The sequence below is a fragment of the Rhinolophus sinicus genome, chromosome 4 (assembly GCF_057876585.1).
Source record: "Rhinolophus sinicus isolate RSI-liver-muscle chromosome 4, RSI-T2T, whole genome shotgun sequence".
In the NCBI taxonomy this organism is placed as follows: Eukaryota; Metazoa; Chordata; class Mammalia; order Chiroptera; family Rhinolophidae; genus Rhinolophus; species Rhinolophus sinicus.
This window is the reverse complement of record NC_142504.1, coordinates 12,125,807-12,153,669: the sequence shown is the minus strand read 5'-3', so window position 1 is coordinate 12,153,669 and position 27,863 is coordinate 12,125,807. Positions and strand designations below refer to the sequence as shown.

Here is a 27,863-nt window from a genome sequence, read left to right as displayed (position 1 = left end):
TCATAGCAATGTCTATTGGTCATGCTGTTGCTTCAAAACTGTACTTTCATTTCATGAAATTTGCATTTAACAGCAAGCCTTAGGATTTAATATTTTGAACTTAGATTATGAAATATAATTTAATTGATTAAAAGGATGAGGCTAGATTTAGAGCACTAAGGTTCAATTAGTAAACTTTGGGAAGTCATTTTCATAAAAGTCTGTCAAAGAAAATATCTTTAAAAAGTTCTTTTTGTTATACATTAGAAAAATGCACAAAATAATACAGTTTTACAAAATGAATACCAGTGTAACTGTCACCTATGTCTAGAAGTAGACAGAACATTGACAGTTCCTCAGAGACCCTCCTCTGCGTCTTCCAGATTATAAAACCTTTTCTTTCTCTTACAGTCATAATCTTTTATGATAATTTTCCTTTTCTTGTATCATTTGCATTTATCATTTACAGATTCCTGTAATAAGAGACGTTAACAGGAGAAAAACAAACAATATGTATATTTATTAATATATGTACTTCATGTATATGTGGGAGATACCCAAGGGAAAGTACCTCTCCAAGATGGCTTAGAATTCCACCTTAATAGGGAAAGGAGAGAGGGGATGTAGACCTCTCAGGGAAGAGGAAATGATTTTTAGGAAAGACGCATGGGCCCTTAGAAGAATAGATGGTGGTATGATAGTTTGTGACAGAGTGTGTCTGGATATGGTGTCAAGTGCTAGTCTCCTCTCCTGTGGTAAGAGTCAGTCTTCCCTGGTTGATGAAACGCCCAGGGAGGAGATTTATGACAATGGAGTTCCTTCTGGAGGACCTGTCTTCAGGAAGATAAGAGGAGTTCAGAGAAAGCCTCTGAGCATTTGTTGTTTTTCAAGTGCTTTACAGCTCAAAATAATCAGTACACCAAAGCGGCACATTCTGGGGTGGCATATTCTGCTACCCGTCCGCATCTGTGTTTAATTTTCACCATTCCATTTTATGAATACACCACAATTTATTTAACCATTCGATTGTTGGATATGTGTTTCCATTTCACTATTAAGAACACTGTGACGTCACTGTTTTGTGAACGTGTCCTGGTGCGCATGCGCACAGAGTTCTTTCTGCGCTCAGGGCGCCTCTGACCACGAGCTTGTTAGCGATGCAGAGTCGTGGGCCACGCCCTCGCCGACTGAATCAGCATGTCGGGTCCAGGGAACTGAAACAAGCTCACCAGAAGAATCAGGCCCATTAAAATGTGGGAATCACTGTCCTAGGAGATACACCTTGAAGTGGAATTGTACGCTGGGTTGTACATGCCTTCCGCTTTCTTTGGAGTTTCGAATGTGGCTGTGTCACCTTGCACTTAAGCTGGTGGTGTTCGAGTTGTTTGTGGCCCTGCATCTTCTGTGACAGTACGGTTGAAGTTTTGTGTGTTTTTTTAAAATTAGAATTTCATTGCCTGAGTTCACTTTTCACAGCAGTTGAGTTTTGCCTATTCAGATCTATTGGGGGGAAAAAGTGACTTCTTAGGGTGACTGAAGCCTTTAAAAAATTTTATTAGAAAAATTTTCAAACATACTCAGAAGTAGAGAAAAAGTACAATGAACTAACAAACTTTATACACCTACATTTACCAGTAATTACATTTTGCTTCATCTGTCTCTTTTCCCTGAAATACTTTAAGCCGATTGCAGATTCCCTGTCCTTTTACCCCGTATGTTTAAATGTTCACATCTGAAGTACATATTATTTCTCTACATGACGATGTCTTTGTTACTGAGGGCCTTTTTTATTTTAACAAGTTAGAGCAACGTATTTAAAACATTAAAAATTCTAAAATAATGACAGTACAGTTTATAAACTGTTACTGTTTGGGATACTGTGAGATTTTGAGTGAAATCTTTCAACATTGTCTGCACTCTTCTAATGCACTCAGTTAGGTAATCATACTGGATGTAATGCATTTCACCAACAGAGCCGAAATTGAGGTTTCTTAGATTGATTGATTAACCTGGATTTCTCATTCAGAGGTAAAATGTTTTGAGTACTCAGCAATTTATTCTCTGATAAAACTCAACATGTATGATGATGTCCCAGGTGATTATTAGAGTAGACAGTTAAATGAGACTTTATTCTGACTCTTTGTTCTTAGAAATAACGTCTGAAAGTCCCAGCATGCAGTCGTTCACGTCTGCCACTGGCTGGCTGTTGAGTGTGCTGTGGTCACTGCTTGAACCAGCACACCCAAGTCTAAACACACTTCCAGCAGAATTCAGAACACAGTCAAGGTTTTATAAGGAATCCAGCAGTGAGTATCTTAGAGTGGGTCTATGATGTTGGTCATTGTCGGATAAAAGTGAAAGTACAGGTGACTTTCAGGGTCGATGGGAAGACAAAGATGACATACTCTAACCTGGCGTGTACTCGTAACTGCAGTAAAAAAGGAGCTCAGTAGCTGTTGGTTGACTTGCATTATAATGATTCAATTAAATACTAAATGTGCTGATCAGGAAACTACAGCTACATAGCGTGTAATGTATCTTATTTTTTTTTAAAAGTCGATTAGTGGTTGGAAAAGAAATGAGGCTGGAGGTGAGAGGGAACAGACAATGCAAAGATTTGTATAATGAATAGAAAGTGTGTGTGTGTGCGCGCGCGTGCGTGTTTGCGTGTGTTTTCGCAGACGTCTCTGTGTATTCAGAAGATTCAGAAGAGTGACAAGATCAGATTTGTGTTTTGAAGATAACAGTTTGGCGAGGGGGAGGGCTAGAGCATATGTGTATAGAGGTTACTACAGGTCCAAGAAAAAAATACAGTAGCTTGATACAGAGTGGTGATGGATGCGTGATGGATGCCTAGAGAAGTGGTTGAATTTGACAGCTACTTGGGAGGTGAAATCTACCAGGTTGGTAATAGCTTGAGAATAAACAGGTGGCTTCAGGGAAGCAGTGATAATTCTGGCCTGATTGGAACATCATCGTTATTCCTCCACTCTTTCATAGAGTTAAATTTTTAAAACCAAGTTCACTGGTAGCTTACAAACAATTTTTGTCATAACCAAATTTTGTTCAAAGGGGTTTTCCTAATTCCCCCTTTTGAAACAAATATTCAGACATTTTGAATAATTTTTAGTGACTTATTCCAGGGATCAGCAAACTTTCAGTGAAGAACAAATATTTTAGGTTTTTGCAGGCCATTTGATCTCATCTTTTTTGTAGTGTGAAGCCGTAGAAAATGTGTAGGTGTATGCACATGACTGTTCCAGTAAAACATTATTAGTGGACACTGAAATTTGAATTTCATAAATTTTTGTGTATCACAAAATATTATTCTGTTTCTTTTTTTCCCAGCTATTTAAAAATATAAAACTGTTCTTGACTCAAGTGCTGTACAAAAGCAGGCGGTGGTCTGCATTTAGCCCAGGGGCCAGTAGTTTGCCAGTTACCCCAAATACAGTTTCTTTACAAGAAACTTTCAAGATAAATAGCAAATAGGTTGTGAGTTATAATTTCTTACATTCCTAAGGAGTTATAAATTGTTAAGTCTGTAATGCTTTTGTTTGATCTTCTATTTGTGAGTTTCGGAAGACCTAAGAGACAGGAATACAGATAGAAACAAGGAACTACCAGCAAGCTTAGTATAGCTGCCGTAGGGAAGTGCTTAATGCAGAGTGAATTCCCTGAAGAACTGTATCTTTAAGAAGGTAATTAACACCATACCAATGAGAAGTAGTTTCCAGAGGTCAGCCCCTGCAGGAAGGGAAGTCAGTAAGTTTTGTCAGACTAAATACTGATGTGTTAAGAAAGTGGAGTTGGGACAGAGAGGCTGCACTGCCTGTGGCAGGGGAGGTGTGGTTCTGACAACCATGGCAGTCACCGGTCTGGCCGCCCTGAGCCGTCATTGTGTGGAGCTTAATGGCCATGCAAGCCCAAGGCTTCAGCTCAGCTCGCTCGTAATGGTCGGGTGGGACCTTCGGAAGAAGCAGGCTGAAGAGGAACAATACTTACCAGCGCAGACTGGAAAACTACTGCAGCCATGAAGAAACACCATGAAGATGAGATTGTCCGTCGTATATAGGAGATTGAGCGTCTGCAGAAGGAGAGTGGCACAAGCAGACCATCGAGAAACTAAAACGGCGTGGTGCTGATGAAGGGCACACAGGCCCGTGGAAGGGCTGCATGTCGTCCGCTTCTGTGGAGAGAGTGCTGTTCTAATTAAGACTGTGTGTGCTGCCAACAGATTATAATGAATCGTCATCAGTGAGCTGTGAAAAAAGAGGAGTTGGGTTATAATGTAGGAGTTGGGAACTTGATTTGTACTTGGGAGCTGGCACTTCTTTTAGCTGTTGCTCTTGAAATATCATATACTAGTGATTTTACATCTTCTGCTAACCTTAAAAACTTACAGAACCAGCCCTTTAATTGTAACTCAAATTTGGCATGGTAAATCCTAAGGATTAAATTATGTATGCGTGGGATTAGGAAATGCTGGCAACATTTGGTCTGATTATTTGAGTACAAATGTAGTGGCAAAAGTTTTATCTGCTTAAAAGCAATACGATTATAGTCGGGTGCCCAGCTGCTACAATTAACGTTATTTTAATTGTGATATTAAACTAATGTATGTTTAGGCTTCATTAATTACCTCTTTATTTGTCATCGTGGCCATAAAAAAATTAAATTATTAACAATAACAGAAAACACTTTTAGCCAAATATATTTAAGATTTTAAAGTCCCAATTGCCAAAAGAGCATTTTTAAAAATCCTATCAAATTTTGTTAGGTACATTTTGCATTTGATTGAGTATCTAAAAATAGTTATTTGGTAAAAGATGTAGTATTTGTGATACATAGATTTATGTTAAATACACACACTTGTGATTTACTATATTAACATTTATTGTTGATAAGAAATTTCTACAATATCAAAGCCATATTACTTTTAATGGAAAACAAAGTATTTCAATTATATACTTTATTTTTTAACCTAGTGTTTTGGTTTTTTTTAATATATTTTTTCAATTACAGTTGAAATACAGTATTAGTTTCAGGTGTACAACATAGTGATTAGACATTTATATAACATACAAAGTGATCACCCCAATAAATCTAGTACCCATCTGACACCATACACAGTTATTCCAGTATTATTGATTATATTCCCTGTGCTGTACTTTATATCCTGTGACTGTTTTTAAAGCTGGCAGTTTGCACATTTTAATCCTTTCCCCCTTTTCACCTGTACTCCCATCCGCCCTCCCATCTGGCAACCAGCAAAATGTTCTCTGTATCTATGAATCTGTTTCTGTTTGTTTTATTTATTTTGGTTTTTTAATTCCTCATAAAAATGAAATCATAGGATATTTGTCTTTTTCTCTGTCTGAACTGTTTCACTTAGCATAGTACCATCTAGGTCCATCCATGTTGTAGCAAATGGCAGGACTTCATTCTTTATTATGGCTGAGTAATATTCCATTGTGTGTGTGTGTGTATATATATATATATATATATATATATATATATCCATTGTGTGTGTGTGTGTGTGTGTGTATCATCTTTATCCATTCATCTATTGATGAACAATTAGGTGAAGCAGAAGATCAAATCAGTCATTTGGAAGACAAGGTAGCAGAAAACACCTAGTCAGAACAGCAAAAAGAATAAAAAAGTGTGGACAGTTTTAAGGGGCCTCTGGGACAACATGAAGCGTGCCAATATTCCCATCATCAGGGTACCAGAAGGAGAAGAGAGAATGCAAGGAATTGAAAACCTACTTCAAGAAATAATGACGGAAACTTCCCTAACCTGGCAAAGGAAATAGATAATACAAGTCTGGGAAGCACAGAGTCCCAAACAAGGTGAACCTGAAGACTCACACCAAGATACATCACAGTTAAAATCGCAAAGGTTAAAGACAGAGAGAATCTTAAAAGCAGCAAGAGAAAAGCAGTTAGTGAATTACAACGGATCCGCTGTAAGACAGTCAGCTGACTTCTCAACAGAAACTTTGCAGGCCAGAAGGGAGTGGCGGGAAATATTCAAAGTTATGAAAAGCAGGGACTTACAACCAAGATTTATCTCTCAAGATTTCTCTCTCTCTCTCTCTCTCTCTCTCTCTCTCTCTCTCTCTCTCTCTATATATATATATATATATATATATATATATATATATATATATATATATATCAGCAAGGCTATCATTTAGAATTGAAGAACAGACAGTTTCCCAGACAAGAAAAAGCTGAAGTTTATCACCATCAAACTAGTATTACTGAAATGTTAAAGGGACTTCTTTAAGAAGAAGAAGATCAAAGATAGGAATAATAAAATAGCAATAACTACATGCCTATCAGTAATTACTTTAAATGTAAGTGGATTAAATGCTCCAATCAAAAGACATAGGGTAGCTGAATGGATAAGTAAATAAGACCCTAACATGCTGCCTACAAGAGACTCACTTCAGATCCAAAGATACACAGAGACTGAAAGTAAAAGGATGGAAAAAGTTACTTCATGCAAATGGAAACAAAAAAAAATAAACTGGGTAGCAATACTTATATCAGACAAAAGCAAAGTAATGGGCATCTTTGCAGGGTTTTTAAGATTGTGAATATGCCAGACAAACATTTATGCATGTTACTGTGTTTTATGACTAAAAATGCCTGTAATTTTTTTTCCAATTGGGTGGAGGGAAATGATTGAATCTCCAATATTTAGTCTCTGTGGGTTCCTAAATTGTTTCCCAGATGTAGGATTTACATTTGTCCAGGGTTTGGTACCAGTATGGATTTTGATGTGCTCGTGCTTCCTGATGTATGTTCTCAATCGTAGCCATTCATTTTGTAGAATTTCGCTGCTGTTCTCAAGGAGTATTATGTCTTGAAAACACATAGGTCTCAAAGTAGATCCCCTATATTGGTTGCATGGTTATAACATTTTTGTGTATAAGATACTGTAAATTGTTAGTTTAATTGGTTACAAATGCTTATGAGAGAGGTCTGGTAGATGAGTGGACTGCAGAGTTGCTATGAAGAGCCTTGTTTTATGACTTTGGGCAAAAATTTTTGCTTCACTAGGTTTTCTTATCTGTAAAAGGAGGTGAGAGTAGATACTCCCTTAGGTCCCATTCACATTCTTATAAACTCACACCTAAATGGTGTGGGAGTTAATGACAGTGAACATAGAGAAGTAGCTCTTTTTAAATGACACTGAGGACATTGCTAGGTGCACCTCGTGTAAAGATATAAAAATGTCCAATCCCGTAAGTATTTCTGCTTTTTTAAATCAAGAAACAAAAGAGGGAAAAGAAATTACCCCACCACACACCTTTTTTTTTAATTACAAAGAAACCTTCAAGGCATATTTAAAAAACCCTTGTAGAACATTCTGTGAATCATTTTAGTATACTGATATTTAATATTAACCACACTTCCTTGGATCGCCTTTCATTTATTCCAATATTTGAGTGCCTACTACCGTGTTTCCCCGAAAATAAGACCTAGCCGGACCATCAGCTCTAATGTGTCTTTTGGAACAAAAATTAATATAAGACCCAGTCTTATTGTACTATAATATAAAACCGGGTATAATATAATATAATACCGGGTCTTATATTAATTTTTGCTCCAAAAAATACATTAGAGCTGATGATCCGGCTAGGTCTGATTTTTGGGGAAACAGGGTATGTGTCATAATAGGTGTACTAATGGCTTTGTGACTACGAAAAAAATTCCTAATTTTCACTTTAAATTGCTTTTTTCATTTCCATTCTCATCGGAAATAGTTCTTTTAAATAGTTACACAGTAGTCATGGGGATGTAGGGTATAGCATAAGAAATAGAGTCAATAATATTGTAATAACTATGTATGGTGCCAGATGGGTACTAGAGTTATATTAAGCAATGCTTAAGACTCTATTAATTGCAGTTAGAATTACCAGTAATTAGAATTTCCTAATCTGCCCTTCCTTGTGCCACTCTTGCCTCTATACAACACAGGCCAACGATATGATTCATTCGTGCATGCATTTAGATTGTTTATTGAGTCTTGACTACAGGCCTGGCTGGATGCTGGGGCACGGTGATTGAACGGAATACTAAGAAGAATATACAATTTCTACCCCACAGATACCATCACATTTGGGAGATAAAATCTACACAGAAGAAATGATGAGGGGTGTTATCAATAAATGGAAGATAGTAGGACAGGGAAAGACATTACGGTTTTGAATTCTATTGAAAGTTTTCCTTATGGGGAGACTTGATCTGGGCTTGAAGGAATAGGAGTAGATTTTTAATAAAATGGAGAAAAGCAAGGCATATTGGCTTAAGAGCTGAGGCATAGAACTGTGAATGATTATGTTCTATGGGAAGAAAAAGGTGAAGCTGGCTGCACCAAATTTGCATTAGAGCTTTTGTGAAAAGCTGAGTACAGGGGAAAATAGGGTTTGTGTGTGTGGTAATGTAACATGATCAGGAGCCAGCTACTGTGGGAGAAAGCTTGATAGCTTAGAAATCGGAAGAGCTGGGCTCTGTCACTTCTGATTTTTTCGCGCTTAGACTGCTGTTCTCTTTAAGTGAGGAATTTAAACCAAGAATCTGTAGACTCCTTTTCCCTAATAGGAGTATTCTTCAGCCCTGTTATTGAAGATAGGGAATGGCAGCTACTGTTCTGTATTTCCTGGGTGGGGAGTTCGGGGTAGCCAGTGGAGGTCACTTGTAAAAATCTGAACTCCTTCCTCTATGATTGATTCATTCCATTGTTGTATTCACTGCACATATACCTACTTAAGGGAGTTTCAAGCCTATTGGTCACTGACCTGTAGAAATTATTTATATTAGTCAATTAAATTACCTAATTGAGATCAGAAGAAATAGAGCTTTGTTTAAGGTAAGGTGTAGAGAAATAGTTTTGATTTGGGGGAAACTTGGAGTGCCAGCTTTGGGTAGAGAACATTGGTAACGGGGGATAATTGAAGATTGACATCTGGGAAAGGGGCAGACTCTGGGTTATTATAAAGGCTGAACTAGAACAGCCCTAAAGTCTGACATCTGTTGTATCTCCCCAGCAGGCAGCACAGGTTCTCTCTGTTCTCTCTCTGGACCCTGGGGTAGTTGACAGGCTAGCTCCTGCAGTGTGACGCTTTCTGGTGTCTTGGTTTTGTTAATAGTTATATCAACTAAGCAAGTGCTTTTAGATGACTTGTTTGCAGGTGTACAGTGACGATCTGGTAGGTAAATCTCATGATAGGGCCTGGTACTTTCGCCTTCTGTCTTGCCCAACAGATTCTGACTGATTGCAGGAGCAGTTCCTGCCAGTAGGTGTATTTTCCAGACTCAAGTGGTAGAAGGAAACAATGTACGAATAGTGAGTAAAAGTCAGGTTGGCCCTTAGAAATGTAAAAAAGAATCTTTTTGCCTTAGTCATCAGGGGTGGAAAAGGACAAGGTAGTCACATGTTCTGGTGCTGAGGGTATTTATTTTACTACACAAAGTAACTTTGACCAGCAGGTACATCTCGTGGAATTGTTACAGGAAGTTTTCCTTTAAAGGGCCTGGAGTTTATCGCTAAACAATGTCATTTTAGAACTACTGTTTTAAGAACTTATAAAGAATAAGGGAATTGTCTGAAATTAAAGGGCCTGGAGTTTATCATTAATGAATGTCATTTTAGAACGACTGTTTTAAGAACTTATAAAGAATAAGGGAATTGTCTGAAAATTGAAAAAGGGACAATGTCAATAAATAGCCACTGTTTATTGAATACTGTGTTTCAAGCACTTTACATATATTACGCTCAGCAGATTGGGTTATTATACAGGTTGACACAGACGAGTCCTGAAGTCTGGCAGTGGGGGTCCAAAAGTGTCTCTACAGCAGCCAGCAACCGAGTGCCAACATGTAAGTGATATTATCAGCCTTTGACAGGGAAGGAATCAGTGCTGGAGGGCTTCAGTGCCTTCCTCGGGCTCATTTGGTTTGTATGGAATAGAACGGGATTTGTACCCAGGTCTTGCGGATTTCAAAGTCTGTATTTTCACTAAACCGTTAAAGCTACTAAGGAAGATAGACACGTAAATAAGTAATTACAATACCATGTGCTACATTGCAGTATTGGAAATATCATGGACAAACAGAAGAAATACAAAAGGGAGGGGAACAATTAAATCAACTTTGAGATGGAACATGTAGAGAAAGATTCCTAGAGAAGGGTGACACCTGAGTGGGGTTTTGATGACAGTTAAGAGTTCTTTAGGGTGGAAGAGGGGTAATACCATGGTGTTTCAGTACCTTTTTGCTTTGCTTTAAAAAAAACGGTGATCTGGCTCATTTCTACTCTTCATTCTCTTCCATCACAGACTCCCTTCTGCTACACAAACACAATCTCCCCTTTTTGTTAGTTACATCATATTCACATTGTTGACATTTGTGATATTTATATACTATACTGTAGCAATAATTTCTACAGTTATTTACACTGATTTCAATTAAATAATATGTGTGTAATGTAGGTACTACCAGTGTGTGTGTGTGTGTGTGTGTGTGTGTGTGTGTGTGTGTGTGTGTGTGTTGTATAACACCACAGCTTGTCCATTCCTGAATTCTTTATTTTGATTAATCTTTTGGTTGGGGCTTGAGTCTTTAATATTTAAGGATATAAATTTTTTGAGCCCCACTTTTTTTCCCTTCTAAGAGTTCTGAAGATACCCCCACTCTGTTGCACACAAGACGTGTGTCCCAAATAATATCTATTACTTTGTGGATAATTTTCAGATAGTAAGATTTCTGCCACCCTCACCCCTCAATTGCACATGCCTTACGTTTTCTGTCTAGATGTTTACTAAGACTTTTTTTTTTTACTATTTTTGATCATTTCTTTCTGTTCTTTTGATTCCGTTCTCTTATTTTGAGAGGACCAGTTAGGCTTTTGTTTTCCATAAATTTAATCTTTTTTCAAATCACTGTCATCTCTGTTTTGTTTTTTGCCAGTCTGCGTTCCATGTCAGTGATGTTATCACCAGCTTTTTCTATTTCTTTCTGATTCTTCTGTGGTTTTATTTCTGTTACATAAATTCTGTTACGGAAACTTTATTTCTGTTATAATAAATTTATTGTCATATTTAATCTATTTGCTGAACTATGTCAGCTCTGTTTCTGAGTTAATTTTTTTAATTGTCTGATTCATCTGCCTTTGTAATGCTTTTGTCTTCCTTATGCAGTAGATTCAATGCTTAGATTCCATAGTGAATCCTTTCTTAGCATTCATTGAGGAGTGGGACCAATTCTAGTTGGGCCTCCTGTAAGCAAAGAACAGTATGGGGGAAAGGGCAGAGGAAGTGATCTAGATGGGGCAGCCAACAGCTTCCTTGGAGAGATGTTCTCACAGAATACTTGTCCATTAGGCTAATGTTACCTATGCTCTCTAGGCACTTCTTCCTTGAAAACAGTTTTTAAAATTAAAGCAAGTGAATATATGTATATATTTTGGGGGAAAAAACCAAAGTACTTCCAGTCTTCTAATAAAAATTAGTATTTCCTTTCTTTAACCAGTTTTTATTTTCCTGAGATAACTTTTCAACACCTGTAGCTGTTAATTATAACATTTACTTCCATATTTATAAATAATATGCTTGTGTTTCTGTTTCTAATTATTTTAGACATTAACTGTTATCTGCCTATTACAGGAGATGAGAATTTATATATACCACTGTTTTCATTTTTATCCTTCCACCTTTTGAGTGTCTTTTTAAATGATGATTTGCTTTAATCGATACTCATGGTTTATGACTGTAGATTATATTTCCTTTTATGTATTCATCTCATAGTTAATAATTGCCTAGTCTTTTTGCTCACTTAATTGTCTGAGTTCCTATCAGTTCTTCCCCAAACTTGTTGAAGAATTATAAAACTGTCTTAATGTAATACTGTTTTCCACATGATTAAATTCTTACCAGTTCGCTCCATATTACCTCCCGTCACCCCTTCCCCGCCACCCCTTTTCTTTCCCCTCCCTTTCCCTGTCTTCCCCTCGCTTTCTCTCCCTTCTTGAACCCTCTACTCTCCTCTTCCAATCTGAACTAATACCTTCTGGACCCACTGCACAATTATCCAGGGACTTCCTTTCACCTCTCTCCCATAAGAGATCTTTTTTCCTTGATCTTGGTGTCTTTCTCTTTGTTTTCCTCTTCTCTCTTTGCTCCTTTATTTTAGGGGAGCACACATCTTAGAAATTTCTTAAGAGTGTGCCCAGAAAGGAAAGTTGAATGCTTTGCCTATTTGGGGGGAATGTATTTATCAATCAAGTGCGAAGATGTAGTCATTTGGGTATATAGTCTAAGTGAAATAATTTTCTTTCATAATTTTGAAGTTACTGCTTCATTTGACTTCTCCTTTCAAGTGTTGCTGTTGAGAAGGCTGATGCCATTCTGATTCTGAACAGTAGAACTAGACAGAAATATTAAAATCATGGAACACAGAACAATTTAAAAGTCTAGATATTTTACATTGATCTTTTTTCTTTTTGAGAACACTAGATTCGTTCTTTATTCTTTATGATCTGTTAATTCATAGTGGTGTCCTTGGTGTGGCTATTTATTTTCATTTTTTGTATCGGAACATTCTTTTAGTCTGTATACTGTTGATGTAAGAAATCGCGAAATCTGTAGAGAATTTTTATGAGTTTATTTGAGCCAACGACAGTTGCCAGGAGACAAGATCCCAGATGCTCCAGAGAATGACAGTTTGCAGTTTCTTTTATACCATTGTATTTAAGAAGGGAAAGTAAGGAAGATTACATGAAGGTGGGAGAAAGCCAGGTGGGGATTGGACTGCAAGATAACAAGAATATTATGTGCTCCCTTGAGGGTGGTTATGCTTCAGGGGTCTGAAAACTGAAGATTCCTCTGGCATTTCAAAGGTGTTGCTAAGGTAGATGCACAGAAACAATGGACAGGGCTGTTAAAGCAAAGATGAGCCTAAAGAAGTGATAGGCCTGGGGCGTGACTGCCACCATGACCTGCCCAGGTAGGAATTTGTGATCAGACCACCTGTGAGCTCACTTACCGGCACTGGACTTGTCAGTTTTATTACACAACCTAACCTCTTTTTTGTCCATAGTACTCATGAACTTCAGTTTGGGAAATTATGGCTTTGATATTACAGTTTCTTCCTCTCGTTTGTTTCTGGTTGGTTGGAATGTTAAACCACCTGGGTTGATCTTCTGATTGTATTACTTACTCTCCCATTGACTTTTGGTTCTCCTTCCTGGAAGATTAAAAAAGATGTGTAGAGGAATGATTATGAACTCAGGCTCTGGAGCCGGAAGGTCTGCTTGACTCCTGGCATTGCCAAGTTTTAGCTATGTGAGAAGTTACTTACCCTTTCTGTTTTTCTTCTGTAAAATAAGGTTCATATTAGTACCTAGCTCAAGAGATGTGGGGATAAATGAGTTAATTTATCCAAAGCGCTTAATTTTCTGGTACATAGTAAATGTTAATTATTATTTTTTATCATTTGGTATCATTAACCTCAAGTTAATATTTTGTCTATTTGAAGCCTTAATTTCTGTCACAAGTTTAATTTTCAAGATCTTTTTGTTTGTTCTCTGTTCCTAATTTATAGCCTTCTGTTGTTTTATGGATACAATGTCATCTTGAATTGTTGGGACAATTGAAGAAATTTGGGGGAAAAAACCTTCAACATGTAAGGTGGACACCAAAACAAATAAATAGAAACAAAAGCAAGTAAATAGAAAAAATATAGAAATCTTACAAGATTTTTGGGGGTTGGCAATGCTGAAGTTTTCTTCTGTTTCCTACATTGACTATTTTATCATAGTACCTCTTTTCTATTAATTTGTTTTGGTGTGTATCCTATATGTTTGAGGCTTTAAAAAAAATTCCTCACAATTAGGTTCAAACTATATTTTCAAGGAATGTACGTAAGTATCATGTCCTCAGTGAGTCAAAGCAGGGAGCACAGATGTCAGTTTGCCCAATTGTTGGTGATACTAAGTTTGAGCATTTGTTTAAGGTGACCCCAGCCAGTGTCTTCGTTTTCAAAGTACCCCTTTATCTTTGTTAAGTAAGTGATGTTGGGTTGATAACTTTCAGAATGTGTCATTTATTCATACGCACTTTTGTATTCTTCTTAAATTTACAATAGTATAGTCTATTTTGTCATTATCTATTTTGATTCTCAGATTGTCCAAATTTAACCAGAAGTCCTTTCAAGCTGACTTCTTTTTATGTGTTTGTTGATGTTTGAGCACTTCCTTTGTCTGGCACAACAAAATATTCTAAGTTCACCTTGTACTGTCCCTGCCCCAGACCTGGAACCAGCCATTTTTCCAAGGAGCCCTGGTAGCTTTTTTTTTTTTTTTTTTTTTTTGGGGGGGGGGGGTAATGATATTTAGAAACCGAAGATCTGGGGGCTGGGTCTGCTTTTTGCTGCTGAGGTATTATTGCTTCCAGGCCCTTTTAGTGGACTGTGCTGTGGCCGTGTGTGCGCACGCACCCATGCTTGGTGTGTTGTTGTATCTATCTGATACATACTTAAGTTCATTTGTTTTCATTTATATTTAATTTCAGTAGGGATTTCCCCCAATCCTTGTTTATTTTTTTGTCTTTGAATTCATATATCTTTAGTATTGTTCAAAAGTCAAAAACTTGATTAAAAAGTCTACTAAGGATTACCTTCTTCCTAATGTTTTTCACCTCCTGTAGGTAACATGTATGTAAACTTTAGTTTTGAAGTTTATCCTTGTTTTTCTTTTTGCAGATACACATGTATACATGTATTCTTATTTACTCTTCTTTCTTGCATAATAGCTAGCGTAACATATGCATTCTTTTTCATATTGCTTTTTCACTTAATAAAGCCTGGATACCTCTCTGTATCCGTTTAAAGAGACTTTCCTCATTACTTTTTTTATAGCTGTGTAAGTACTCCATTGCGTAGATGCATAATGGTTTATTCACTAGATCTGTTATGTGTTTCCAATATTGTGCTATTTCAGAGTGCCACCCACAGTAAATTATGGTGTGTGTCTATTTTAATTAAGACATAAATGTATTATCTCTCAGGGATCTGTGAGTAGACTGGGATTGGCTGATGGGGTTCTGGGGCTCACTTGGAGCCTCTCAAGCAGTTGCAGGTGGAAGTTAGAGTTGGAGTCGTCTGAAAGTCTAAAGCAACTCAGCATCCAGGGTAGCTTCCTCAGTATGGCTGGCGATCGGTGCTAGTTCTGAGTTCTGAGTTCAGGCTGTCAGCTGGAATGCCTACCCATGACTTCACGATGTGGCTGGGGCCTCCCAGTGCATGTCAGCTGGGTTCTGAGAGGGAGTGTCCCAAAAGTGAGTCTCTCAAGCGGTCCAAATGGGAGCTGCAAGGCTTCTTAAGATTGATCTCAAAAATCCCAGAATATCACTTCTGCGTTCTGTTGATCAAGCAAGTCATTAAGCCTGGCCCAGATTCAAGGGCAGGAGAATTAGGCTTCTTAATGTGAGGAGCAGGATGCATGAAATTGGCAGCAACCATCTTTGGAGACATATACCATAGTCTGCCTTATAGCAGCCACAATTCACATCTCTTCCATTTGTAAAAAGGAATTTTCTTCCCAAGACCCACACAGTTTCATCCCATTAAGGCATCAGTTTGAAGTCTAGGATATTTTATCTAAGTCAGGTCCAGATATGGGTGAAGCCTCTCAGGTACAATTCCTCCAGCACAGCTCCTCGAGAACAGTTCCCCTTGAGCTGAATACCTTTTTGAGATCTATGTTTCTCCATATGACTTTGAGTTACTGTCGAATGTTCTTTCATTTTACTTGATAGGACTGCACTGAGCATCTCTTCTAGGGCAGCTTTAGTGCTATTGAACTCCCTCAGTTTTTGTTTACCTGGGGATTTCTCCCTCACTTTGGAAGTTTTGGTGGATATAGGATTCTTAGTTGATTGTTTGTTTGTTTTTCTTTGAGCACTTTAAGTATATCAGCCCATTGCCTTCTGGACTCCAAAGTTTCTTGTGAGAAATCTGCTTATAATCTTACTGAGGATCACTTGTATGTGATGATTCACTTCTCTCTTGCTGCTTTCAAGATTCTCTCTTTGTCTTTGTCCATTGAAAGTTTAATTATAATGTATCCTGGTGTGGCTTTCTTTGAGCTCATCTTACATGAAGTTCGTTGAGCTTCTTACATGTTTATATTCATGTCTTTCATCAAATTTAGGAAGTTTTCAGCCATTATTTATTCAAATATTCTCTTTGCCCCTTTCTCTCTTCTCCTTATGGGACTCCCACAATGCATATATTGGTGTACTTACTGGTTTCCCACAGGTCCATTAGGCTCTGTTAACTTTCCTTCAGTCTTTTTTCTTTCTATTCTTCAGACATAATTTCCATTGTCCTATCGTCAAGTTCACTGATTTCTTTCTTCTGCCTGCTCAAGCCTGCCTTTGAATCCTTCTAGTGATTTTTCATAATTTTCAAATTTAGTTATGCTTTTTAGCTCCAGAAATCTTTCAGGTTTTCTATCTGTTGATATTTCCCTTTTGTTCATACATTATTTCCTTGGCTTTCTCCACATCTTCCTTTAGTTTTTTGAGCATTTTTAAGACAGGCTTTTAAAAGTCTTCATCTGGTACATCTGCCATTAGGTCTTTTTCAAGGACAGTTGCTGTTGATTTTTTTTCCTTTGAATGGGCCATACTTTCCTGTTTCTTTGTATGCTTTGTGTTTTTCTGTTGTTGCTGAAAACTGGACATGTGAATTTTAATAAAGTGGTAACTCTGGAAATCAGTTTAATCTCCTTCCCCAGGGTCTGCTGTTTTTTTTATTACTGTTTTTTGGGGTGTTATAAGCTGTCCCTTTGCTGAGGAGCATCAGCCTGACATACAAACTGGAAGTCTTCTAAGATCTTTTCTGAATCTTCCTTTGGACATACACAGTTACTTTCTCAGTTTTTCCTTATATGCAGTTGTTTTTGAATGTCCTAGTCTTTAAAGTTTGGCTCCTAAAAGGGGAAAAAGAGAAAAGTGAATGGGGAAAAAAGAGTGCAGGCCCTTTAAATCCCCTTGAAGTCTCTTCAGCTACAGTCGTGGTTGCTTAAAACAATAGTGGGAGGTCCAACAACAGTGACTGCCCTACTCTTTGTGCCTCCTGGATCAGAAGCAGCAATGAATGATCAGAGCACAGATTCCCAGTATTTAGAGAACAGGGTCTTTTTGCCCACCCTAGCTCCTGCAAGCTGTGTGCAAGCTGCTCCTGTAACAAGTGTAGCATTGCCTGTCAGGTGGCCGTGGGTGGAGGAAGGGTAGTTGCTACAGTGCTAAGAGCTGAAATTAACTACAATGTACTGTCCAAGTCTCCCCCTGGAAGTGGTGAGCCTGCAATAGACTCCGGAGTTCCAAAATAGTCATCTCAGTTAGATTCCACCAGTGCAGTTGTCTAGGTGGGGAGACAGATTTCTCCAGGGCTTTCTACTCTGCCATCTTCCCAGAATCCTCGATCTGTGCATATGTCTTTTGGTATTATCTGGGACCTACCTTCAGGGTGAGATCCTAGTAAAGGTATTGCTAAGATAAATACATATATAATCTAGTTAGATACTGTCAAATTACTCTCTGTGAAGTTGTCCAGTTTTGCACTCTCACTAGCAGCGTATGAAAGTACCTGTTTCCTGACAGCCTCACCACCAATGCATTGTGAAACTTTTCAGTTTTTGCCAGTCTGGGATGAGTAATTATATCTTAATGTAGAGATAAAGTAAAGCCTAAGGAGAGAAAACAGTATATACAAAGAACCACCTGAAATTTTAGTTTTTAAAAATGCATTTAATACAGTGTGAAAAACAGTGTTCAGAATCATATGTTTCATTTAGCAAGTTAAATACCTGGATTAAGTACCCCTGCCAAAACCCTTTCCTAATTTGTATAAAGTTTTGCCTGAGGTTTTCTACTGTGACTCATTTGTTTCCTGTGAGTTTCATGTCACAACAAAGGGAGGCGAGTGTCTGTACGAACACGTGTGTACTGGCTGTAGAGAGCTGCCAGAAGCTGAGGCCACTTTAGAGGCTGGTTTCTTTCACCACCCTTCTTATTAGCTGTCGTCTCGTGGCACTTCTGCTCTCTGCACTTCTGCTTCAAGAGCTCCATGTGAACCCTTTCCCTCTGTTTGCTGATAGTTTCTGTTCTCCTCTAAGTCTGGCTTACAAATGAGCCAGGATGGATACTGCAGCCTATCTTACCTACATGTTGACTTTCTGCTTCAGCGCTTTCTGGCTGACCAGTGTACTCGCCTGCTGTTTTTTAGTCGCATTTCTAAGAAACACGGATTGGCTCAGACCATCTTTGTGTGCTGCTTCGGATTGTTGTTCCTAGCCAAACTATAAATTGGCTTTCTTGGATCAGGGGTTAAGCAAGCAGCTTAGGGATGTCCCGGGAGGGAGCTGCAGAGTGACAGGGAGACAACAAGGACCCATGGATGGACAGTCCCCTCGGTAAGTGAGCGGCAGGATAGAGCTGAATACATAACATATTCTCCCCTTCAGTGTACCAGTTTATGTTTAATAGAGTACTTTAGCAAAGACTTATAGCAGGTTGAATATTATAGGAAACTAGCTAGTATTTAAGTGTCAAAAATGGAGAAATCTGCCCTGTTTTATGATGTTTTTTCTATTTGCATTGTGCCTTTAGAAGCATGATGTGGCCTAATGACCACTTCACTAGAAGTCATGTGTCTTAGATTCTGAACTTGATTTTGCTGTGCTGAAAGGCTTCACTTTCTTCATCAGATACATGTTTAAAATGTCAGTGGAGTAGAATAGTTTCTAAGGTATTGTATTGTCCAGCTATAAAACTCAAATTGTAGAATACTGAGCCGGGGAAGGTCATTTCCACAACGATGGTCAGAATACAAAGCTGTTATAACAAAATCGTAAGTTCAGGTGAATGTGAAAAATTAGAAACGAGAATGATTGGACCCATATATTAGAAAAAGACATGGGAGTTTTGTAGTGCACCACATTTTCCTCATCTGAACTTGTTTTATTTGCAATGGGATGATCCTCACAAACTGATTTGTCAGATGTCCCAGTCACAAACTCTCCCGCAACTGTAAGTTGCACATAAGTAGTATATTATTGTAAGTATAATAGTGAAGTTTGAAATGCTTTTTGTCTTCAATGCTTTAAAAATATATATAGTTGGATATTCAGAATAGTTAAGTAACATGATTTTCTTTTACTTTTTAGGATTTAAGTGCCCTGTATGCTCAAAATTTGTACCCTCCGATGAAATGGATTTGCATCTTGTGATGTGTTTAACAAAGCCAAGAATAACCTATAATGGTAAGTCCGATGCTTTCAAATACTATTTTCAAATACTATTTTAAACATCAAACCCTTAGATGTTATGAATTTCATGTTTCAGGTAAAATTTAAAAGGCAAGGAAGGACCATCTCTGAGCCCTAGAGGCCAACTGGTATTGTAGTTAGGTCTGGTGCTTTGGCTGTGCCATTATTTCCTGACCACAATCTCTAGATATTCAAAACCCTAGGAGAGATTTTCAAGGATGTTTTGGTACATTTTGAAATACATTTGAAAAATCTGTTTTGAAAAAAAAAAAAAAAAGAAATAGTTCATTCCTGACTTTAAATAAATAGAATAAAATAAAGGAAAAAAATTAAAAATTTTTTTTTGTTTTCAAAATTTCATAAATAAAAAGACAGACTTCAAAAGCCTATGAGAAATTTCAGATTTTTCAAATGTAAAATTTAGTTTGAAATAGAGTAAGTAGGAAGAGTACCAGTGAACAATGAAGCCGATTGGAAGACTGACTTCAGGCAACAAGTGTCGTGAGTACCTCTCAGGTATGAGGTACAGGGTTAGGAATTTGGGATATAACAATGAATAAAACAGAGATGGATCCTGCAAGCCTAGGATCATCCAAAAGTTTAATTCCAAGCATTTAGTTAACAATCTGAGGTTGCTCCTCAGATTTAAGAAAGAAAAAAAAACGTTGGGAGAGGGAGAATTTACACTGAAACGAATATGTTACTTTGAGTAGCTTTTTTTGCAAATTGATTTAGGAATCTGTCTAATAAGACAGACAGTGTGCTTCACCCACACTATGTATACAAATTAGTGACAGTAGAGCATGTTTTCCAGTGAATAAATAAAAGTGGCTTTTAGTAAATGGACTTGCTGACTATACCTGTTGATTATAGCCAAACCTTTTTTGCATTATGAACTTGAACTGGCTACTTTACATAATCTAGTTGGAATTCAGTTACTTAAGTAATAAAAAGCGTTCAAATTCAGGTTCAAAACTGGAGGTAAAAATGATTGGGCTTGTTTCATATACGTATATTCCATTATCTTATCATCACCCCCCCATAATTATTATGTTTACACAGGTGTCTTTAAAATAAATATCCTTACATCTTAATACTCTGGCCTTGAATTTTAAAAGCAGAAATGTATCTCCTTTGACCATGTAATATTTTGCATGCTGAATGTACAGAATATAGTCTTTCTGTGTGTTGATATTTGGCAGATTTTTATTTCCTGATTTAACTGTGCTCAAGTCATTAAAGTTTTCTACTAAATCACTTACTTAGTATCTTAAAGATCCAATATGTACCTTCTGCTTGGGGATACTGTAAACCAAGGATTCAGGGTTTAAATACTTGACAGTATTCTAACTCAGAAGTTAGTAAACTTAATGCAAAAAGTAAAGTTGCAGTCATTTTTAAGAGTGGCTACCTACTTTAAGGTAGGTAGATACATAATTTTTAATTTAAGTGTATATTAACTTTCTCTAAATATTCACAAGAAGCAAAAACAGCTTCCTCATAAACATTATATATAGTCCTTGAACTTTTAAAACTTGGACAGGACCAACTGCAGGGGAAAGGAGGAGGACCTTTGATTGGCGGATTTAGGTTAGAGAGGCGACATGTCAGTCCTGTGCTTCCCCTTTACATGTTGATGGGAATTCTGACACCACTCTATAGGGGAGGAAAAATAATCCTTCTACCTTTTTGAATTTTGGGCTAAGACCCCTGTGAGAAAAGACAGATTAACAAAAGAAAAACAAGCAAAAGTTTATTAACATGTATACCTGCTGCGTACATGAGAGCTACCCAGGGAAAAATAAGCAAATCTCTGAGGTGGTTTAGAATGTGGGTTTAATATCATCTTCACCTAAAGACAAAGAAAATGAGGGTGGGGATGGAAGGTGGGGAGGCCAGTTGTGGGAGGTTGCCAGGGGAATCACAGTAAACAAGGGGTTTGTTATGCTGATTTAAGTTGGTGCCTTTTTCACTGAGTAAGATCCTCTTGAAATACTTTCTTGTGCTTTAGAGTCGTCCTTCTCCGACTGGTACAGAGGGGGAGACATGCTCATATACGAAGATTTCCTTTATAAGTGTAAATTTCCCTTACAGAAGGGTAACTCCTACTCTGTTTTCAGAGCCTCTCCTGTGTCTTTTCTTTCTCAGTCATCTTAAAATAATCTTTATTATTTTATGCCAAATCCTTATGCCAAAGAGGCATATCTTAGGTTACATATTCTGCTATCCTTCACCCCCAAATATCATCTATCACGTGTTGAGTCTGTGAAAACTGGCCTCTTTAATGCCTAGGTAAGGCATCTAGGGTTATTATAACGTTTCAGACAAGGTAAGAGGATCTCTGAAACAATCTTTAGTCACCTGGAGTCCTCACATTTGAATTCCTAGAAGTTGATTTCACAGAGAGATTTGCATCAGAGAGATTGGGCCTCTAAATTGTGTTAATAATATGTTTGAGAAAAAAAAATTGAACTGAATAAATCTGAAGATCTAATTGGCTTTGTTCAGTGAGTTCGGGAGTCGGGCACCAGCCCATCTAGCAGATAGAAAGGAGCTGGGAAGGGCTGTGCAGACGGGAAGGCTTTTATAGGCAGCAGGGGACTAGACAAGGAAGTCGTTAATAAAGAGCCAGCAGTTCCAGGCTGGTCACCTTCCTTTAGGGGAAGGCAGGGTCTGTCTGGCAGATCATTTCACTAGTGTTAACCGGATAATTCCACACTGACTGGTAAAAGGTTACATCCCGGGAGAGGCTGAAACTGCATTTAGGTTGGGTATTAAGTCTTGGTTTGCTGACTTGGGGCTTAACACAAGTGACTCCATTTTCAGCCTGTTGCCTCTTTTTTAACAACTCAATCAAGAGAATTTTATTCAGCACAGGGCTTATTAATTTATGCTTTTTGCAGCCTTTTCTAAAGTGAATCTGAAATTTGGAATTTTGTTAAATGTATATTAATTTAACTGTCTATAAACATTTCATAGTCAGCAAGAATAGTTGGACTTGTTTTTCAATCTGGATCTATTTACAGTCAAATTCCAGAATAGGATGAACTCCAGAGATTTGAATATAAGTTGGTGATTTGGAGTTTCAAATTCATGTCACAGAGATGGTATTATAAATGTTGGGTTGGTTTCCAGACATGACAACTTTTTTATTTTTCTTTTTTAAAAAAAATATGTAATATATCCATGTACCCAAGTCCTAGAAACTGAAGAAAATTAACTGGCCAGGTGGAAGCTGTCAGGGGTCAGGCAGCGGGCTCAGCAGAGGATCAGGGAGGAGGCCAGGTGATGGTGGTGGGAAATGATTCAGAATGATGTGAGGCGTTATCTGTTGCAGGTGGTGTTTGGGCAGGATGAAAGGAAACTCACAATGCCACAATGAGTGTTCAGATTGCCCTACGTCAGGGACGGCCTACTTTATATACTTCCCCTCTTTCATGTGCTTCATTGTTAGTTTATGGACCTAGTAATTCGTTGTGTAGTCTGTGAACCTAATATAAATTTTATGAGCTTAGAGTCTCTTCATTTCCTTGTTCCTCATCTTCTAAATGTTTCAGAACCAAAAAATGAAATAAAATGATTGTTAGCAAATTCTTAGTCTTGGTTTTATTGGTCTTTAAACTTCCCTGGGTCACAGCATGTTTTGTATCCTATGAAGCTCAGCGTTTAGTTTAGACTCCTGTGATGAAGGACAGGCGGATTTGTATTTGAGAGACCTTGGTTTGATTTGTAGCTGGTACTATTCGTGTCTGCAGTTATCTGGAGGAGGTGTAACTTGAAATAAGTGGATCTTCTGAGAGTTTATTGTAAACTCCAGTGGTGAGTAAAAGCAGAGCCTTTGCAAAGTCAGAAAGAATTGTGGGCAGAGTAAGATGTGACTTACTCTGCTAAAGTAAACACATTTGAAGAAATAGTGTCAGTCGGAAGGCAACTTGTTCTGTAATGAAAGTGAGGAAAAGGATCCCAACTTGTGTGCTGTCTGCAGGAGAATATCATATTCACTCAAACACTGAAGATAGATTTCAGCAGGCAGTCAGCACTTGATTCCAGTGTGCACATGCGGCCTTCTGATGTCCGGGCTTTCCAGGTAGTGTGTTTGCAGGGAAGAACATATTTTTTCCCTGTATAGATACTGTTTGGCTTTTCAGCCAGTTGTGGGTCTCATTTGAAGTTATAAACTTGCTTTCTGCCTTCCATAATACATTTTCTTGGTTTTAAGATTTTGCTCCCACCTTTTAATCTTTCTGAATTCAGGATGCTTTCCGAATGGGCATATCTCTTATAATTGAGGTTAAAAAAAAAAAAAAAAGTTGCCAACAACTACCAAACAGAATTTTAAGTAAGGAGGTAGTTATTGCCTGAGATTCTGTGAACGTGGCCTTCTCTGGAAGATTTCTGTTAGTCTGATTTGATGTCCTTGTTCATTTATTCGCATTGATGATTTGTGTGATTGAGTTTTAACTTAAGTGTGATTCCTGATTGTAGTTTTAAATGACCTCATAGAGATACATTATGTGATGGCATTGAAGTGAAGTTGTTTTTTGTACCATAAATCGACCCTGAGGCCTTGTGGTGAAATTAAATGCAGTGGAAAGTGTCAAAATCCCTTATACTATGTTATAGAAATTTCAAAGTAGGTGATATCGCAGAAGAGGTTAGCAAAACAAAAGCAAAACTGTTCTAAAACGCACATGGGATTCCTATAGGAAAATACAGTCACCTTCTATTTAAAAGTGAACTTGTGATGAAAAATTAAAAATATATGAGGAATGAGAGTCAGCAGACGTGATTAGAATTACCACCCCAAGAACTTTAAAACTATAAATGTGTTTGTTTATTTATTTATTTATTTATTTATTTATTTATTAAAGATTTTTATTGGGAAAGGGGAACAGGACTTTATTGGGGAACAGTGTGTACTTCCAGGCCTTTTTTCCAAGTCAAGTTGTTGTCCTTTCAATCTTAGTTGTGGAGGGCGCAGCTCAGCTCCAGGTCTAGTTGCCATTGTTAGTTGCAGGGGGCGCTGCCCACCATCCCTTGCGGGACTCGAGGAATTGAACTGGCAACTTTGTGGTTTGAGAGCCCACTGGCCCATGTGGGAATCGAACCAGCAGCCTTCGGAGTTAGGAGCACAGCGCTCCAACCACCTGAGCCACCGGGCCGGCCCAAATGTGTTTATTTTGAAATCATTAAAATCATGAAAGGATGAACAGGAAATAAGTAAAATATAGTATGTATTTACTTTGTAAAGGTAATGGATCAGAAATGATCATACAAAAAACTTTACCATAGTTACATTCTTATCCAGTTACCAGAATTGTACACCTCTTTTATATGGCGCTGAAATCAATTTTACTGCCCTTCGTTAACATAGAGCTGCTCAAAAACACCAACTTGCATTTAAAACTTTATGAAGAACAACAGTACGTTGTACAAAGTACAAACTTTGAATCAGTTTGCTGAGTTCAGATCCCTGTTTTGTCTCTTAACGGCTGTGTAATCTTGGTTTTCTTTTGTGTAAATTTAGGACTAGAAGTAGTACCTATCTCCATAGAGTTATTGTAAGAATCGAATGACAAATCATACGTAGTTCTTTGTAGGTGGTGAGCGCTAAATAACAAAACCTGTTGATATTGCTAAGAAATTTCACCTCTGACTTGGAGAGGTAAACATATAGTAGGTGCCATATTTAACATGTGAATAAGTCTAAAATATTTTTGATATTTTATTCTAAAAGCCCATAATTTAACTTCAAATTAAATATCTAAAAATCTTACGTGGCAATGATAGTTTCTATAATATTATAGATGGGAGGTGAGAGGATAATTAGAAAACAAAGTGCTCTCATGATGTGACGATTTAAAGGTGCAATTTATGAAAGAGTATTTTCTTACTTTTTAAAATAAGTAACATGGTGACCTACCTATGCAGGTGAAATCTGGAGTCTAAATTTGATGACAGGCAGCTTGCTTAATCTTTACAAAAATACAGATCCTTTCATATTCTGTATAGAAATAGACATACTGTAAAAAGATTACTGTACGTAGATAAATTTTATCTTGAGGTCCATTTTTTCCTGTGGCTGATTATAAGAAGATACATAGAATAGAAATTGAAATAAAAATATATAGCTTAGCGAGAAGGAAGACAGATCTGATCTCTAAAGCATGAAGTAGGTTTCAGATTGCATTTCTGATAGCGTTAATGAAATTTGAGAAGGAACATGACATCTTTTTTCTTTACTGATTGTTATTTGTCTCATCATTTCATAGCTCTTTATAATAAGCTTTGACTTTTCTTGTGTTCTCCTTATCCTTGTATCGCTTTCAATAGTTTTTTCTTTTCATTCCAACATTCAAAGTAAGCTTTCTTGGTTTTAATAAATCAGAAAAAGAAATAAAACAGACCTTAAAAAGACTCGGAGTGCAAAAAAAATCCACGTGAACCTCTGCCCTCAGAGGAAAAAGCATTTTTCCCCAGTCACAGTTCTTATTTTGGCTAAGATATGAAACTGACAAACTCTCACTTTAAAGGAATTCTAATACTGATATTTATAAAGTGCATTTCCAAGTTTACCTCATTTTATGTTTCCTCTATGTAAGCAAAGCTAGGACTCAGCCCACATCTGTCAACAGTTTTGCCCTTTCACAAAACGTTTCATATGTACATAGTAAAAGATAAATTAGTCTATTTAGACACTTCATCTAGACCTTGAAAGGAGTAGTAAGATTTGGAGAGAAATAGAGAGTGTGTTTAGAAATAACAACTAGGCAGGTATAGCTTGGGGCAAGGGAGAATGATAAAAGAGAATTGAAGGTGAGAAGGTAAATTAGGGCTTTTATAATGAAGGGTTTTTAAAATAAATTATTTGGAACTTGGAAGATTAATCTTGCATCCATATGCAAAAAGGTTTGTAAGGCAAAGAATTTCTTTAAGGACCAGTTTGGAGAATAGTATGGAACTTGATGTGGGAAGTGGTTACATGATGTGTTGTGGGGAGAAAGAGACAGATACCTTCGAGGGGCTTATAAAGGAGGCGCTGGTTTAGTTTGGCTGGAAATGGGGAAGGAGGAGTCCCAGGTGGCTTGAGGGTTGGCAGTGGAGTGACTCAATCGAGCGTGGGGAGCGTGACGCGGGTGAGAGGACCTGGCTGCTCTGCGCAGGCCTGGACGGTGGTCTCTCAAGTGTGAAAAATTAGGAAATGTGATTCTTCTTTTTAAAAGAATTTTTCCAAAGGAGAGGAGTAAGGGTTTTTACAGAGGGTCATTGACCATTTTGTTGAGTTCAAGAAAGGCTTTAGAGAGGATTATTAAAGAAATGGCTTGTGACTATTTTTTCAATGAACCATTTTTTTAAATGTTCCCCCCCCCCCCACACACACACACACACACTTCAAGTCATCTGGGCCCTGATAATTCAAAACACTGCCCTGGATTTGCCTCAGACGTGGCTTTGGGAAGTATCTTCCCAGCCACGGAGTGGTTTGGTTTCAGAGTAGCAACAGGAACACAGTAGCTCTCTGCCTTTTGGGGAGTTGGATTTAACTCTTAACATTTTAATAGTGTATAAGGTAATATAAGATTAAACGTAATAAAGAAAAATATTCTAGACAGTCCCTCTCCTTTGCCATCTGAATATTTGTAGTATTTATAACTTGCTTGGTTTCTTCTATTCACCACTAGACTGATTTTGGAGTCTGCAGGCTTCTTGACCCTCAGCACCTCCTAGATTGTTGTTACTTGGGTCTCTTTTATCTTAATTCCTCTAAACTGTACTCCTCAATTTCAAAGTCTTCCCTTGTAATGCTGTTTTAGTATGAGAGACACCCAGATCTTTGGTTTCCAAATACCATTCTCCATGAGAGAGAACCAGGGCTCCTTGGAGAAATGACGGCTTCTAGGGCTGGAGCAGAGACAATAGAGAAGAGCCCGGAGGCCTTGTATTGTCTGAAAGTCAGGAGGTGCTGCTCAGAAACGAAGAAGATGAGTCTATGTCAGGGGGACACCGGAGTCAACCTGAAAGGGCTCCCAGGGAGCAATGTGAGCGACAGAATTACTGTCGCACGGTACTGGGTTACAACCCAAAGTATAAAGTAAAGAGACCTGAGTGTATCAGTCAGTCAGTAAATCAGACAGAAGAATAAAAGTTTAACCTGGAGACTTAATCCTTAGGAGCAAACCATTCATTTCTTCCTTTTTTTTTAAAATGTTTACATTCCCATTTGTTGTGATGTAAAATAATTTCCTTCCAAAATTTTCTAACGTGCCCTATGTGTGCTCTGATTTTCAATACCCCCAGGATACACTAAAAACACACTACTATATGTGGCACATGTATAATTTGAAATGCATAATCTTAGTTTATTATCAACGTTACTGTAGTGGATGAAAGGGATTTAGGGTGATGAGAGCTAGTTTATTGGCCTCAGCAACAAAAGACTTGATAATTTTCTCTTCCCCAGGTTTTAGAGGGAAATGGTGAGTTAAATTGGTTAGGTTTTATATGGTGGAATTCTCATAGTGAGGGTTCCTTTTGTG

General features: G+C 37.7%; 1 protein-coding gene across 5 annotated transcripts in view; it reads left to right on the top strand.

Annotated features, from left to right (window-relative positions):
- ZNRF2 (zinc and ring finger 2) overlaps positions 1-27,863 on the top strand; it is a 79,200-nt gene that overhangs the window by 21,995 nt on the left and 29,342 nt on the right. For all 5 annotated transcript variants that reach the window (XM_074340939.2, XM_074340942.2, XM_074340941.2 and 2 more), the window contains exon 2: positions 19,225-19,320. In XM_074340939.2, the coding sequence (XP_074197040.1) occupies positions 19,225-19,320 (96 nt within the window). The remainder of the gene's footprint in view (positions 1-19,224; positions 19,321-27,863) is intronic.